Source organism: Polyodon spathula, chromosome 4 (genome assembly GCF_017654505.1).
Source record: "Polyodon spathula isolate WHYD16114869_AA chromosome 4, ASM1765450v1, whole genome shotgun sequence".
Lineage (NCBI taxonomy): Eukaryota > Metazoa > Chordata > Actinopteri > Acipenseriformes > Polyodontidae > Polyodon > Polyodon spathula.
The window spans coordinates 31,718,517-31,732,054 of record NC_054537.1 but is presented as its reverse complement, the minus strand read 5'-3'; the positions used below and the strand labels follow the sequence as shown (position 1 = coordinate 31,732,054).

General features: G+C 39.4%; 1 protein-coding gene across 2 annotated transcripts in view; it reads right to left on the bottom strand.

Moving 5' to 3' along the window:
* LOC121314427 (trafficking protein particle complex subunit 8-like) overlaps nt 1–13,538 on the bottom strand; it is an 82,906-nt gene that overhangs the window by 42,710 nt on the left and 26,658 nt on the right. For both annotated transcript variants that reach the window (XM_041247696.1, XM_041247697.1), the window contains 2 exons: nt 7,775–7,999; nt 3,721–3,829 (listed from right to left, as the gene is read on the bottom strand). In XM_041247696.1, the coding sequence (XP_041103630.1) occupies nt 3,721–3,829; nt 7,775–7,999 (334 nt within the window). The remainder of the gene's footprint in view (nt 1–3,720; nt 3,830–7,774; nt 8,000–13,538) is intronic.

Sequence of the window (13,538 nt, the reverse complement as noted above, 5' to 3'; positions counted from 1 at the left end):
AAGTACCTCACCCCAAAAATAAAGAGAGTTTCACTAAAATGTATCGCAAGACCCCCAAACAGTGGCTGCAGCCTGGGGCAGTACATAAAACAATTAAACATTCTCTCTGCAAACAGCAGGGGCACTCACCTTAAACTCCTGGCTTAATAATCGCCATAAAGGAGTCTGTGGCTATGATAGCGTGTAGCACTCTCCATTGTAAATCCCTTACTTTTTGCGGAAGTGATGGCTTATACAATGCCCTCCAAACTGGAACTACAGCTTCCTCTACACCCATCCTTTCCCTCCAGTGCGTGTCTGGCATTTCTCCAAGGGCTTTGTAGTGGGTGACTTTCAGACAAAGCCTACATAAATCCATTTTCTCTGAAGAATAGAAACAAAAACTCCAGGAGAGTCCCAAAGCACAGGAGATGCCCTGGTTCATCACAGCTTTGGTCTACAGCTGGCCCGTCCTGCAACTCGAACACTGGAGGCTCTATTTCTGGAGTAGCATTCCCAGAAAGAATCACTCGGGTTCCCCAAACCTGCCCCTGCTAACACTGCTCACAGCTGCATTAAAAACAAACTGATGAACCACACTGATCTGACCCCCAACTCAGAGGCCAGTGAATCTGACCTATTTCACTATTTTCTAAATCTATTAAATGCCTAATCTTAGTAACCCACATGTTAACCAAAAAAAAAAAAACTGTTGGACTCTAAAATAGGACCTATCAGAGCAGGACTGTGAATTAAAGGCTCCTCTAGGTCTCAAAGTTCTTCCTCACTTCCATCGTGTGCCAGGTAAGCAGCATCTCACCATAAATAGCCAGGTAAATAGCCTCCGCTGTGTACAAATCTGTGTAGAAAGCTACAGCAAGCCTCCGCATTGCCTCAGACTCCCTCATCTCCTGCCCAGGCGATGTCTTTAAACAATGAATCAGCTTGCACTGAGCTGCCTTCTTCTCCAACCCATAAAAATATTGAGTTAAGGCATCCACCTGTGAAAGATTTTGAAACCTGGAGCGCACCAGCACCGCCTGTATCCTTGCATCCAACAGATCATTCATCATATTTTTTTGCTTTCAAGCTTTCAGCTTGTTATTATAGCCAGCCTGCAGAGCTCTGTGAAGCTCAGTGATGTCCTCCTCCAGCTCTCATGACTATAGCAGTGCTCTGTGTAGCGTGCTCAGTGTACTGTTGACAAAGCAACTTCACCTGCACTTTTGCCACCCTCACCATTGCCTTAATGAAGAGAAGGCATGTTTTTGCCCCCTCCATCTTTCCCCCCCAAAATTAAAACATTTTAAAAAGTGTGCACCTTGTAACAGTTTTATGTTAACATGCCAGTATGATTTATACACTCTTGGTGAGGGAATAATAATTTTTAAATTGACCATGCTATGGTCTGAAAAACCAACTGGAAGAATAGAACAATGTGCAACTAAATTTAACTGGTGTTTAAAACTATAAAATCTGGCCAATCTGGCCAAAGATGCCAGTCCAGGAGACCCTTTGCCCATGTGCACTGTCTGTCATTAGTGTGCAGATTCCTGCAAGTATCCACCAGTTCATGTAGTATTAACACAGCAAGCAGCTCCCTGGCTGAGCTGGGGTGAGGCTCTGAGCTGTTCCTATCTAACTGCACGAGTAACAAGTAGAAACATGGTTAGGGGTGTGCCTCGGTTCATTGGGTCATAGTGTGCATGATTACTGCTACGTTTATCCAACCAGTCCAATGTGTAGTAGATTAATTACAGCAAAGCAATCGACAAGCTAGTCGGCCCTGGCGAGCTGGGGTTGAGGCTCTGCTGAGAAGCGGCTTTTCCGATTCCTAATCGCTAATTTCCGTTTGCACAAGTTGAAAAAATCCCAGCCCAACAGCACGAACAATCTCTCCTCCGACTGATGACTGACCCCACCCCCCAAGAATAGCACTCCCATTCAAGGGTGTGCCACCACACCCCACCCAACCCAGACTGATCCCCTCACTTCAACATTTAAAACCACAAAATGGCACCCCCAATTAGCAAATCTCCCATACCAATACCATGTATTAATAGACTGTCATTGTCTGCTAATTACCAAGTACCCCAATCAGTTAGGTGTGAACTCACCAGACAGGCTCAAAAACCAACTGACCAATTGAGGCCTACCAGTTTAAATCCAAAGCCAACAGAGAAATGGGATTTTGAATGCACGAGCCACATCACAATAAACCACAAAACCACACAACAAAACAAACCACAAAACAACTTCAAAACAAGGTTTTTTTTTTTTTTTTTTTTTTTTTTTTTTTTCCCTCTCTCCCTCTCCCTTCCATCATTTAGAGCAAAAATGTTAATAAAAACTACTGTTGTGTTTCTCACCCATACCTGAACCATTAATAATAATAATTGTCCTTTAATTACTTCTATTACTTTAAAGGAATCTGGAGTAAAACATTTTGCAAATAAATTGGCTACTCCTGCACTTTAGAGCCATGGCAGAGAATGGCTGTCCCCTCCCACTCACTGACCCAGTCTGATTTTTATCATCAGTGTCTCTCTCCTGGAGAAATTGACACTCTTTTTTAACTAAATACTTAAAAAAGATGCTCTTTTTACTGTATCTCTACACCCATTCACATTGAGTCCCCAAACTAAGGTTTTGCATTGAGAGATTATAGAGAAAAGTATGAGAACATACAATTAGAAAAAACACCAAGTAAACAGGAAAAAGTATTTGAAGGTGTTTAAACATTATCATTCGGTTTTAGAGAAGCGCATACTTTATTCACATTCTTCAGTCTATCCCTCTTTTTTCTATCCCTAAAGATTCAGCATTGCACATCACCTGCTAAGCCAAGCTCCTCTCAATTGCTGACTAGCTGTCAGCTCGTAAGTGAGAGAGCTCTCATTGTCACTTAGAATACTTACCCAGAGCAAGGGAGCAATGAAACACACACAAAAACAGTGTGTTTAATTTTATTTTTTGCATGTAACACACCATTAATGTTTTCCCTTACGGTTATGAAGAGTACTGAATACATTTTAGCGATGTGTGGCAAATGCACTCTGATAATGCAATTCATTCATGATCTGCTTACACAAGCTTTAAGGTTTATACGAAATTATCTTTAAGCAACTTTTAATGAAATCAGAAAAATATGCATTTAAATCAATTCATGTAATTCCTACTGCTACACAGGGTGCAATTTAATGGACGGGTGATGTTTTTCTGCTGGAAAATGTCAGACACAGATGATATCCATAGCCAAATAAATTTATGCTGCATCTCGTGCTGCGCACTGCCTCGCTGGTTCTCAGCGTGTCTAGTACAAATAAGCTTTGGGTGCATCTTCCCAGAAAAAGCATGCCCTATGCAAGGTAAGAGAAAACTCCCATTACACTGCAGTTCAATCCATGTCAGGCTTTGCTTTGAACTTAATTAGTTGCACCTAAGGCTGATGCTTCTAGGATAAGCCTAACTAAGCTTAGGTGTCACTAACTAAGCTCCTAATAAAATGGATTTGAAATGACTTACTCACATGCCATGGCCATCTTCTATGTTTCTCTGCCTATGAAAGATACCTGCACTAACACTTACCCTTACAATTATGAGGCAGAACTCTGCAAATGCAGATTTCAAGCCCTTTTTCTAAACCTTGTATTTGTAAAAGTAAAAATAAGACAGACATAGTCATGTATGTGCAAAAAGCAACTGAAAATTACATTTCAAAAATGTGTCCCTGAAACTCACCTTCAGCCAGTCGTCGGTCATGTCCAAAAAAGACCCGTGTTGCTGAACTCTGTATGCAAGGCAACGGAAGCTGTGGTAAAGGATCATCTGGCGACAGCTGGCTAATGTTCTTAAGAAAACCAAAAAGTGATATGATAAATTAAATTAAAACATAATTGTTCTTTAGAAAATTACCAGGTTTAACTGCCATTTAGTGATACATTCTGAGAAACTAAACCAAGTATAAATAGTTCTGGCAACTGCCTTCATAAACATTTGCCTATTGTTTTACATACATACTTTCATTAAATTTGTTAAACTAACCAATCACATGCTTGAACTTATCAATAAGAACATAACTATAAAAGGTCAGCATGACCTTCTTTTGACATACAGACTTGTGAATATCTACACAAACAAATATGAATGGAAATATGAAGATATAACTAGATACCTTGAAGTGTAATGGTTACATTTCTATTTCCGGGAACTAGAGTTATCATAATAACCTAATATTGCATTTCAAGAACAAAATTTAAACATTACCAAACGGGATACAATACCCAAGCCATCGCAAGTGAAGGATCTGCAGCATCGGCAGATGTGTTAAAAAGGAAGATAAACTGCCATTTGCATTCTGGCCGAGGACCATGGTATACAGGGAAAGCCATCATGCAGTGTATATGCTGCAAGGTTGCACTGAGTAACCTCGGCACTTAACACCAGAAGTCTAACTACCTTAGGACTTAAAGTGGAACACAACAACAATGCGTTAAAAAGCAGAATGAGTGGCTGCCGTTAAAACTCTGGTCCCGAAACCAGGGTTCTGCTGAGCTATGACATTCGGTCAGTAGAATCTAGTAAAAGTAAGATCTCCGCACAACCAAGTCTCCACTAGATGAGTTTCACAACATCCGAGTGAAGTCATTACGAACTGTGGGGGCCTCCTCTCAAAAGGAGGTCCACCGCCCTGCTTTTACTGAAAGCTAGAAGCAAAAGCTCCCGGGCAACATCACAGAGACCAACAGACCCCCTTGGTGGTTGAAACAAGCCACCACTGTGGTGTTGTCTGTATGGATAAACACATGTCTCCTCATATCTCTCCAGGGGTGGGAGTGCTGTAGGGCCTAAACTGCCCATAGCTCCAAAACATTTATGTGGAGACTCCCAAGCCAATCCATATAGTGCCCCAACCTAGGTTGAAAGCATCTCCTTGTGACACTGCCCAGAACTGTGCCTAAACACAGATGACCCGGTTGTTTCCACCATGAGAGCGCCTCCATACAGTGACGAGACACTGAGTAAGCGGTGCCGTTCTAAGACAGGGTGCCGGACCCTGTGGTTGAAGAGGCTTGGAGAGGCCGTGTGCTTGGGGACGATCTGGGAAGCTGCTGCCATCAGGCCCAGAAGTCCCTGGAAGCTCCAAGCAGATAGTTAGCCTCTGGATTTTGTCAAACAATGGCAATTGGTTTCCAGAATTGAGTCTTACGCCAAGATTGACAACCCCTTGAGAGGGAGTCACTGGCTTTTTGACTGATTCACCGTGAGGCCTAGCTGTTGGAAGTGGCTGGTCACCAGTGCCATGTGCAACACTGCCTGTGCTGGTGACTCGTCACATATCAGCCAGTCATCCAAGTAATTGAGCACTTTGATGCTTTAAAGTCTCAGGAGGGGCCAATATAGAATCCATGCACTTCTAAAAAGTGCGAGGAGCTAGACAGGCAAAATGGCAGTACATGGAACGTGTACATTGTGCCTTGAAAGGCGAACTGTAATTACGTCCTGTGGCTGGGTCTTATAGGGATGTGAAAATAGGAGTCCTTGAGGTCAACCGTAGTGAAGCAGTCATCTGACCAGCACTGTCAGCATCTTGAAACTGCATACCCTTAAGTACAGATTGAGATGTCTGAGGATGCCATCCCGTTTCTGCACCAAGAAATATCTGGAGCAAAACCCTTCTCTCTCGTTGAGTGGCTGAAAAATTGAAATGGCCTGTTTTTGTAATTGGGCCTACACCTCCCGATATACTAATACAGTGTTTTGAGGGTTCATGACCGTAGCTACGATCATGCCCTGAAAGGGAGGGGGACAAAAAGAAACTGCAGAGTAGCCAGCCCTAATGGTGGTAAGCACCCAGGTGTCTGTGGTGCATATTCATTAATAATCCTGTGGCAGCAAATCCCTAGGGCTGTTGGCTTGTAGGGGCTTGTGCCTGCAGCTGTGGCTCCTATTTCTAAGCAGGGCGTCGATAATTGTGCTGGCCTCCGTGCTGCACACCATGAAAGCGGTTCTGCTCATTAGCCCTAGCAGGGGCTACATGAGCCGGCTCCTGCTTCTGAGGCTGAGGGTGCCTATTTTGCCAGCTTACGGGCTGAAGGCTTCTGGTTGGGGAGAAGACATGCCAACTCCTTGGAAGACTCTTGTACTTAGTGAGAGCGTTTTAGCATCTCTTCCACTGCCGGCCCAAATGTATGACCCGGTGTTACAGGTGCATCTAGTAATAACGCCTTGTCCTTGTCAGGTACTCGAGCCTGAGCAAGCCAGAGCTGCCGCCTTGCCGGCATCAATGCGGCCATGCTCCTGCCCAATGCCTGACCATTGTATTTAGACAACTGGAGCAGGTGGTTATTGACCAAGCTCAGCTGTTCCCTACATACCAGTTTTGATGATCACTCTGAATCAGTCTCTGATAAGCGACGCATATTCTAAATGTTTGCAGATTCAAGAGTCCACATAACCCTGCATGATAAAAACAGCCAAAAAATAACCAAACCACCAAAAGATAACATTTACATGCTTTAGATGCTTTCAAAACAAGCGAAATTGGTGTTTTTCAGGCCCAATCTGGCCGCACTGATTAAAGGGGAGTAGCCTAAAAGTCGCATGTATTACCTATTAAAAGTTACCAGTATTTTCTGATTTAGGACTACACCACTGTGGCTTCTAGAATAAATCTATTAGCCTTTGTTGTCAGTGAAGCAAAAAAGAAGACACACCAATAGCAGGGAGACATTCAGAATATTCTCCGGTCGAGAAGGCTCTTGCGAATTCAACAGCACAGTGTAGCTAAAAACAACTGTTACTACTGGCATTGTCTCTGTAGCACGAAACACTGGAAAAAACAGACAGCTAGCGCAGGATACTATTTGTGTACAGAGGTGGACCTAACACTCTGGCCAGCTCAAACATCTGACACATGCTGGGTTTCTGAAAGAAAAACCTAAAACAAGTAAAACTTGCTAAAAATGATATATAATATTTTTATGAAAAGGCGCTAGCAAGAATTATATCAATTCATGAAGGGCAGAGCAACAAAGAGAGCGCGTTTCCTTCCAAAAACTTTCCAGATCATGCTCCCTCCTGCTGGCTCTCCGATTGGAATGAGTGCCGTTGTTTGGAAGAATTTTTTATTTTTATTTTTTTTTGGCGAATGCTCCCAGAGTAAATGCTGAAAAATTTATTTCCCAGTTGATTTATGACCCATGATGTGAAATTAAAAATGTCAAGAGAGTTGGCAATATGGTTAAAAATATAAAGTTGTGATACGGTCAACACAGTACACAGCAACGGTAATGTAAGGCGTTTCTTATAAACACTGCAGTGTGTCCCTGTAACACTTGTATAGTACTATGTCAATGGAGACAATGATGTGCTAATTTGTACTCTAAAGTCTCTCAGTAACCTAAATATCAATCTTTACAGCTGGTTCACTAGATTTTTATATGTCAATCAGGTAGCATGTTCTTTGGAGGCTGTATATACTGATGGATAAATCCAGAAATCCTATAGGAATTAATGCTTTCATGTGGTATTCCAATTATTGTTTTCCAAGTTATACATAATATCTGATAGCATGCATGATATACACAGGCCCTATGGAAATGTCTCTCTGGTATGGTGAAGGTTTAAAGTAAAGAAATAAAACAAATATGTGAAGCCTAGCATGCATTTCATCAACTTCCCCTATTATAGTAATCACATGCATCTTAACTTGTCAGTATAAGCATACATTATTATTCCTGGCTTTAGGGGTTTTAGGTTTTTTTTAGTTTTTTTTTTTTCCCACTTTACCTACCTTGTAAACATAAAGATATTCCCTCAGGAAAGCCTCTTGTTGGGAGGCTGTTTGTTTGCTGTCATTGATCAATATATGCCTGAAGGCTGACACTGCGTTGTCCAGTTGCTTCAGTGTAAAAGATTGGCGTCCAATGGTAAAGTTAATATGGTCTTCGGCAAGGGACCAGCCTTTTCCTTTGTATACCTGCATTGCTTGACAGTAACACCGCAGGGCATGCCTTTTCTGTTTATATAAAGAAAAACAAGCACAAACATCAATACTATTATACAGAAGCTGCATTAGTAATGCATTTTTTTTTATTCCAACATAACTAATCACTATGGCTTGGAATTATTTAGATGAAAACCGTATGAATGTACATCACTATTTAGATCAATTGAATAGGCTTAAGTTCCTGTTAGGCGCTTCTACACACTGTCCTCGAGTTCATTTACAGATGAGGTAATGTAATATGTATGAAGTGAATGAATGTGTCGGTTGTACCTGCATCTGGTAGCACTCTGAATATCAGTAGACATTCTGGTGCTTATCCATTAACTTTTAGGTTTTTAAAAGTATTAATTAATTTAATTATTATAGGTTTAATAAAGCACGTTATCTGAACAGATCTGGGTCATGCCAAGTATAGACCCAGCTCAGATCTTCCCCTGTGGCACTGAAAACTTATTAGATAGCATGCTTGTTATGAAGACTCGCTTAGCTGCACAACAGATAGAAACTTAGAGCACTATAAAAATAATAAGAGCTAGACAGATAATGTAGACATACAGATAGATAGATAAATGTGCCTTGATGTCATGATTTATCTTATTTAGATTCAAAATCTGCTTTTTGATTTATTTCTGAGTTGAGCTGAATTTGTTCAAAAAAAAAAAAAAAAAAAAAATCAAAAAAAAAAAAAAAAAAAAAATCACAGAAATAGCTACAGTAGAAGGTTCCAGTCAGACCTTTATTAGCAACCCCTTTATCAATTCCAAGCATAATGTGGTGCATTAATGCAGATCTTCTTTTAAATCTGTTTTTACGGTGATCTTTCAGTTTGGTGATGCTATTATTACATGTGGCGACGGGTGAAAACACAGACAGAATTAACAGTTAAAGAAGGTTGAATGCAGAGTCGCCACTGTTTAGGTTTTATAAATAGATAAAATAGTGTCAGCAGACATTACTGTTGCTGCACATACTTGAATACTTTTCGAACAAAAGATACTGAATGTTTGGTATTCACTCCATTGTGGAGTACATCTGGTGGAGCAAGCTGTAATGGTTTACATTGTGGTATACTGCTGCTGCTTGTGCAGGGCATACTCTCAGGCTCGCAGTCAACAGAGCCTGAGGCTTACGGTTGGGCCTCTCTCTGCTGGTAGATGGATACATGCTGCTTGTATCACAGGTGGTTTTACACTGTCCCTTATACTGTTCATGTAGCTAAGTTTTTTATTTTAGTGTGAATTTTACTGTTTAGTGTCTACTTTGGTAAAATCTCCCCAAACAATTGTATTTTTATTTTCCCCCCAAAATCACACTGGACTATTTTTAATGTTTATTGGCTGCAATCTTATTCATGTTGCGTTTGGAATCAGCTTGCTTATTAATATTAACCACAGAAATTTAAGTATAAATAGTTATATCACAACTGCCGACAATACCACATCGTATGATCTTTTTTTTTTGTAAAATACCTCCATTTTGTAGTCTCTTATTCATTAAATTAACTAATTAAAACAGTTTTAACTTGTGCAATGAAGCATTCCAGCCACTTCTGTAGCCCATTAAGAATGCTTTCTTTTTTTTTTTTTTTTTTTTTTTTTATCTGTCAGGAGCTGGATTAATTGTTCCATAGAAAGAAATAATGATTTATTTAATATGCATTTATAGTAATATGTTGAGCCTGCAGTGGCAGGCTTAGCGTGGGTCTGTACTACATTATTTATAAGGCTTCATGTAGCAAAACGTATACCAGGACCAGATGGTATATACAATTTTTAATAAGAGGCATTAGTTAATTTATACACATTTACATTTTATAGTTGTCCAATGAAGACATGAGACATGGTCTGTTTAGACCATTTGTATTTGTTGCAATACAAGATAGATTATACGATTAGTAATTTAACGATTAACAATTTTTCATACAATTACTCAAATAAACACTTGCATGTGCCCATCACTAGACAGAAGCGTTAATTCCCTCTCCCCCACCCCCCCCCCACCCCTTATGTTAAACTAAAATATTTACAGGTTAGCTTTAGAAAAATCCCTGTACCGCTCTAGTGAATGCAACTCTAGTGTGAATTATTTATTTCTGACAACAGTCATCCCTCCACACGAGAACTACGGGGCCCTTGAGGCAATGTGGGAAGCCTGTTCCAGAACTACAAGTACCTCACTGCATCCAAATAATGGCAAAATATTTTGTCACTGTCAATTTCAAATCGATTGGATACATTTAATCCACCGAACTCAAGAGGGATGCAACATATACCTAATTTTACCGAGCTACCAAAACTACAAAAAAAGCCTCTGCAAAGAGAAAAAAAACCTTTCCAGTACTTTTCACAATCCACCATAAACATTACAGGATCCCAATCCCTACTTTGAGGTCCACTCTGGTAGAAATGCTATGTGTGCAACTGGTACAGAATGATGCACTGCAACTGAATTAATTTCTGTCCTCTAAGATCCACATGATACAGGGATCTAAAAGGGATTACCGTCTTCCTTCAAATTTAAGACGCAGCCCAAATTTCCCACCCTCAATTTGAGCAAAAAATAATACACCAGATAAATAAGCATTTACAAAGTTACAACTTGAATTGCGCATATGGAGGCAGTTTGCAGCAGTCTGGAATCACACAGAGCATTACAGTTATATGCTGCTTCTCACTGTCATGAATACTCATACACCTGTTTTTCTCCCAATTTGTGAACTGTGTTATTGCTTGGCATGTCAAAAAATGCAGGTGTCTAGTCAGCACTTCCAATCTGTCCAAGCTGGTACTGGTTTGTTGGAAATGCTGAAATTGTAAAAGCTTCTCTTTGAATTCCTCAGGAAGCTAATGATGCTTCTTTGAAAATGGCTGCCTGTATATCATGGATGACTCGAGATTGCGCAGTGACATCTTTGTCTTTTCTCGGCAGTCAGCCACATTGCTGTTTGTGTACTCAGGTAGTCACGTCTTTTGTTGCCGATTTTAATACACGCATCACTATTGTAATCAAATTTAAGACGCAGGATATTTGAGACACAAAAAATGTTTAAAAAAAAACAACATTTTAAATTTGAAGGAATATGGTACTAAGTAAGTTAAACAAATAGTAACATAAGCTGCATCACACAACACAACATTATACAGTGCTACTCCTTATAATGCGGTTGTTGGAGTCCATATGTAGGAGATTGTATTATTTGTGTTTCGCCTTAAAACAGACATTGTCATTTTTGTTCCCGAAGTGATGTACAATGACCCAATTAACATTGTAGCATATGGTGGAAAATGAAGTAAGGAGGCACACACAATTTGCAGGTACCCAGATCCACGGTTTATTGGGACGATTATTCCCAGCCCGTTCGCCTGGTATCAAACACCAGCTTGGCTCACTCAGCTCTGCCAGTGCTGATGTGGGCATCCCCCTATGCTTTCATGTCCCCACCTCCCCAGTTGTCACACACCAATCCCAGCTGAGGCAAGCTTACTACTTCTCTGCTAACAAACATACACACAAACAAACAAAGGTCCGTACACCGGTCCTGCAATAGTATAAATCCTGGGTCATTACAATATATACGGTATAACAGAAACTGCTATTCAACCAGTTTAAAGTTTACACCACTCTTATTTCAATTGTATATTTTGTGTATTAAATGTTGTAAACTGCAACTATAACACAGAATCTAATGAAGTTTATACACACTTGTATTGTTTCATCTTGTTTTGTAACATTACCAAACAGTTTGCTTTGACAGAGAAAAAAAATAAAAAATACAGTGCAAGCACAGGAACTGTAAGTACTATATATCCCAGTTTCAACTTAACTGTATTTATGTAATGCAAAACAATCACAATGTTGCAGGATTTATTTATTTATTTATTTTTGAGTTTCTGTTACAATTTATTCTAGCATAATTCACGATAACATCACCAGGATCACTTAAAGTATCTGGAATGTTCACCCATTGTTTGATTCAAATTGCATTATGGGGGAAATGGGAGTCACGACCTTACCGTGTTATAACCGATTCAGCACTGTAACAGACTGCGTTATATCGGGGTAGCACTGTACTTTAATACTGACTTTTTTTGCACGATTTGTAATTTAGAGCAAATAAAGCTCAGCATGGAAACTTGATAACCAATTTATATTTATATAGAGCCTTTTACACCCCAACATGCTTTACAAGTCGGTTAAAACAAAGTTGCAACATCAAGAAGTAGTAAAGATGACCAAGTAACAACAATAACAATAACAATAATAATAATAAAAGAAAACAGAAATAAGAATGATACAACATAAAATTACAAAAATAAGCAAATAAAATAGATAAAAACAATAAAATGTGTATGTCAGCTTAAAGTAAGTCTTCAATCTCGACTTATAAATATTGACCGAAGCAGCATCTCTAACAGAAAAGGGCAATGAGTTCTACAGTCTGGGGGCATTTATATACTAAATGCACTTTCACATGTTCAATTTTGCCTTTGGGAGTCACAAAAGGCCAGCATTAGCTGAAAGTGTGCAGAGGTTTGTATGGGGACAGAATCTCCCTTAGGAAATCCAATGAAAAGCCATTTAGTGCTTTATATGTAAGGCCCTTCATTTTCTTTTTTTGTTGTTGTTTGGGGGGGGATTTGACTATTACCAAAAAAAACAAAAACAGTGCAAAAAATGAAATCAACATTTGACAGACAGGAGGACAGCAAAAAAAAAAAAAAAAAAAAAAAAAAAATCGAGAAAACAAAGACTATTGAAAGTAAGAGCAGTTTAATGTTGTGGTTAAAAACAGAACTGAAATTGAATTAAAAATACTGTACATCACCTTTAAGCTTATGAAGCCTTTATTTATAATACCCCCCCCCAATCTTACTTTTTAAATATACAGTTTACCGTTGGTGACTTAAAACCATTTCGTCTATAAACATATGCATGAAATAATTGGACCAAATTATTTTTCAAAAATTTTCACCCATTACAAGGATATATTTAAATGCATTTACAGGATATATTTAAATACATTTAAAGCCCTGCTGGACGCTTCATATAGGGGTCTTCAGTGTAAATTCCCAAAGTCCTGCGTAGTGTAGACACACAGCAGTTTTTTTTTTTTTTTTTTGTGTTTTCCACGGGTCGTTCTCCTGCGGTCAGTATGTGACTGAATTTAGAAAATGCTCTCTCCATATCAGCCAGGGTGCGAGAAGCAGCATGGCTTAAATTCAGGAAGTCGGTGTGGTTAATTTTCCAGAATTCAAACGAAGCGATGCAGCCATTGTCTGGAAAAGGCATTGCCACATACGCATTGGAATTCGCTTTCCCATTCACATCATTTTTCATTTTCTGCCCATTTTAGCATGAAAAGTAGTTCACGAACGTGAACTGTAATTGCTTTGAAAGCTGTAATGCATTGTATTTTCTAAATATAATCTATTTTTAATGTACTTGAGTGGTCCAAAATTTGGGTAAAAACTCCCAAAAAAAGTAACAGTTTTTGTAAAAAATCTGCATAAAGCAAAAATGAAGAGTCCTGTTTATATGTCAATAATAC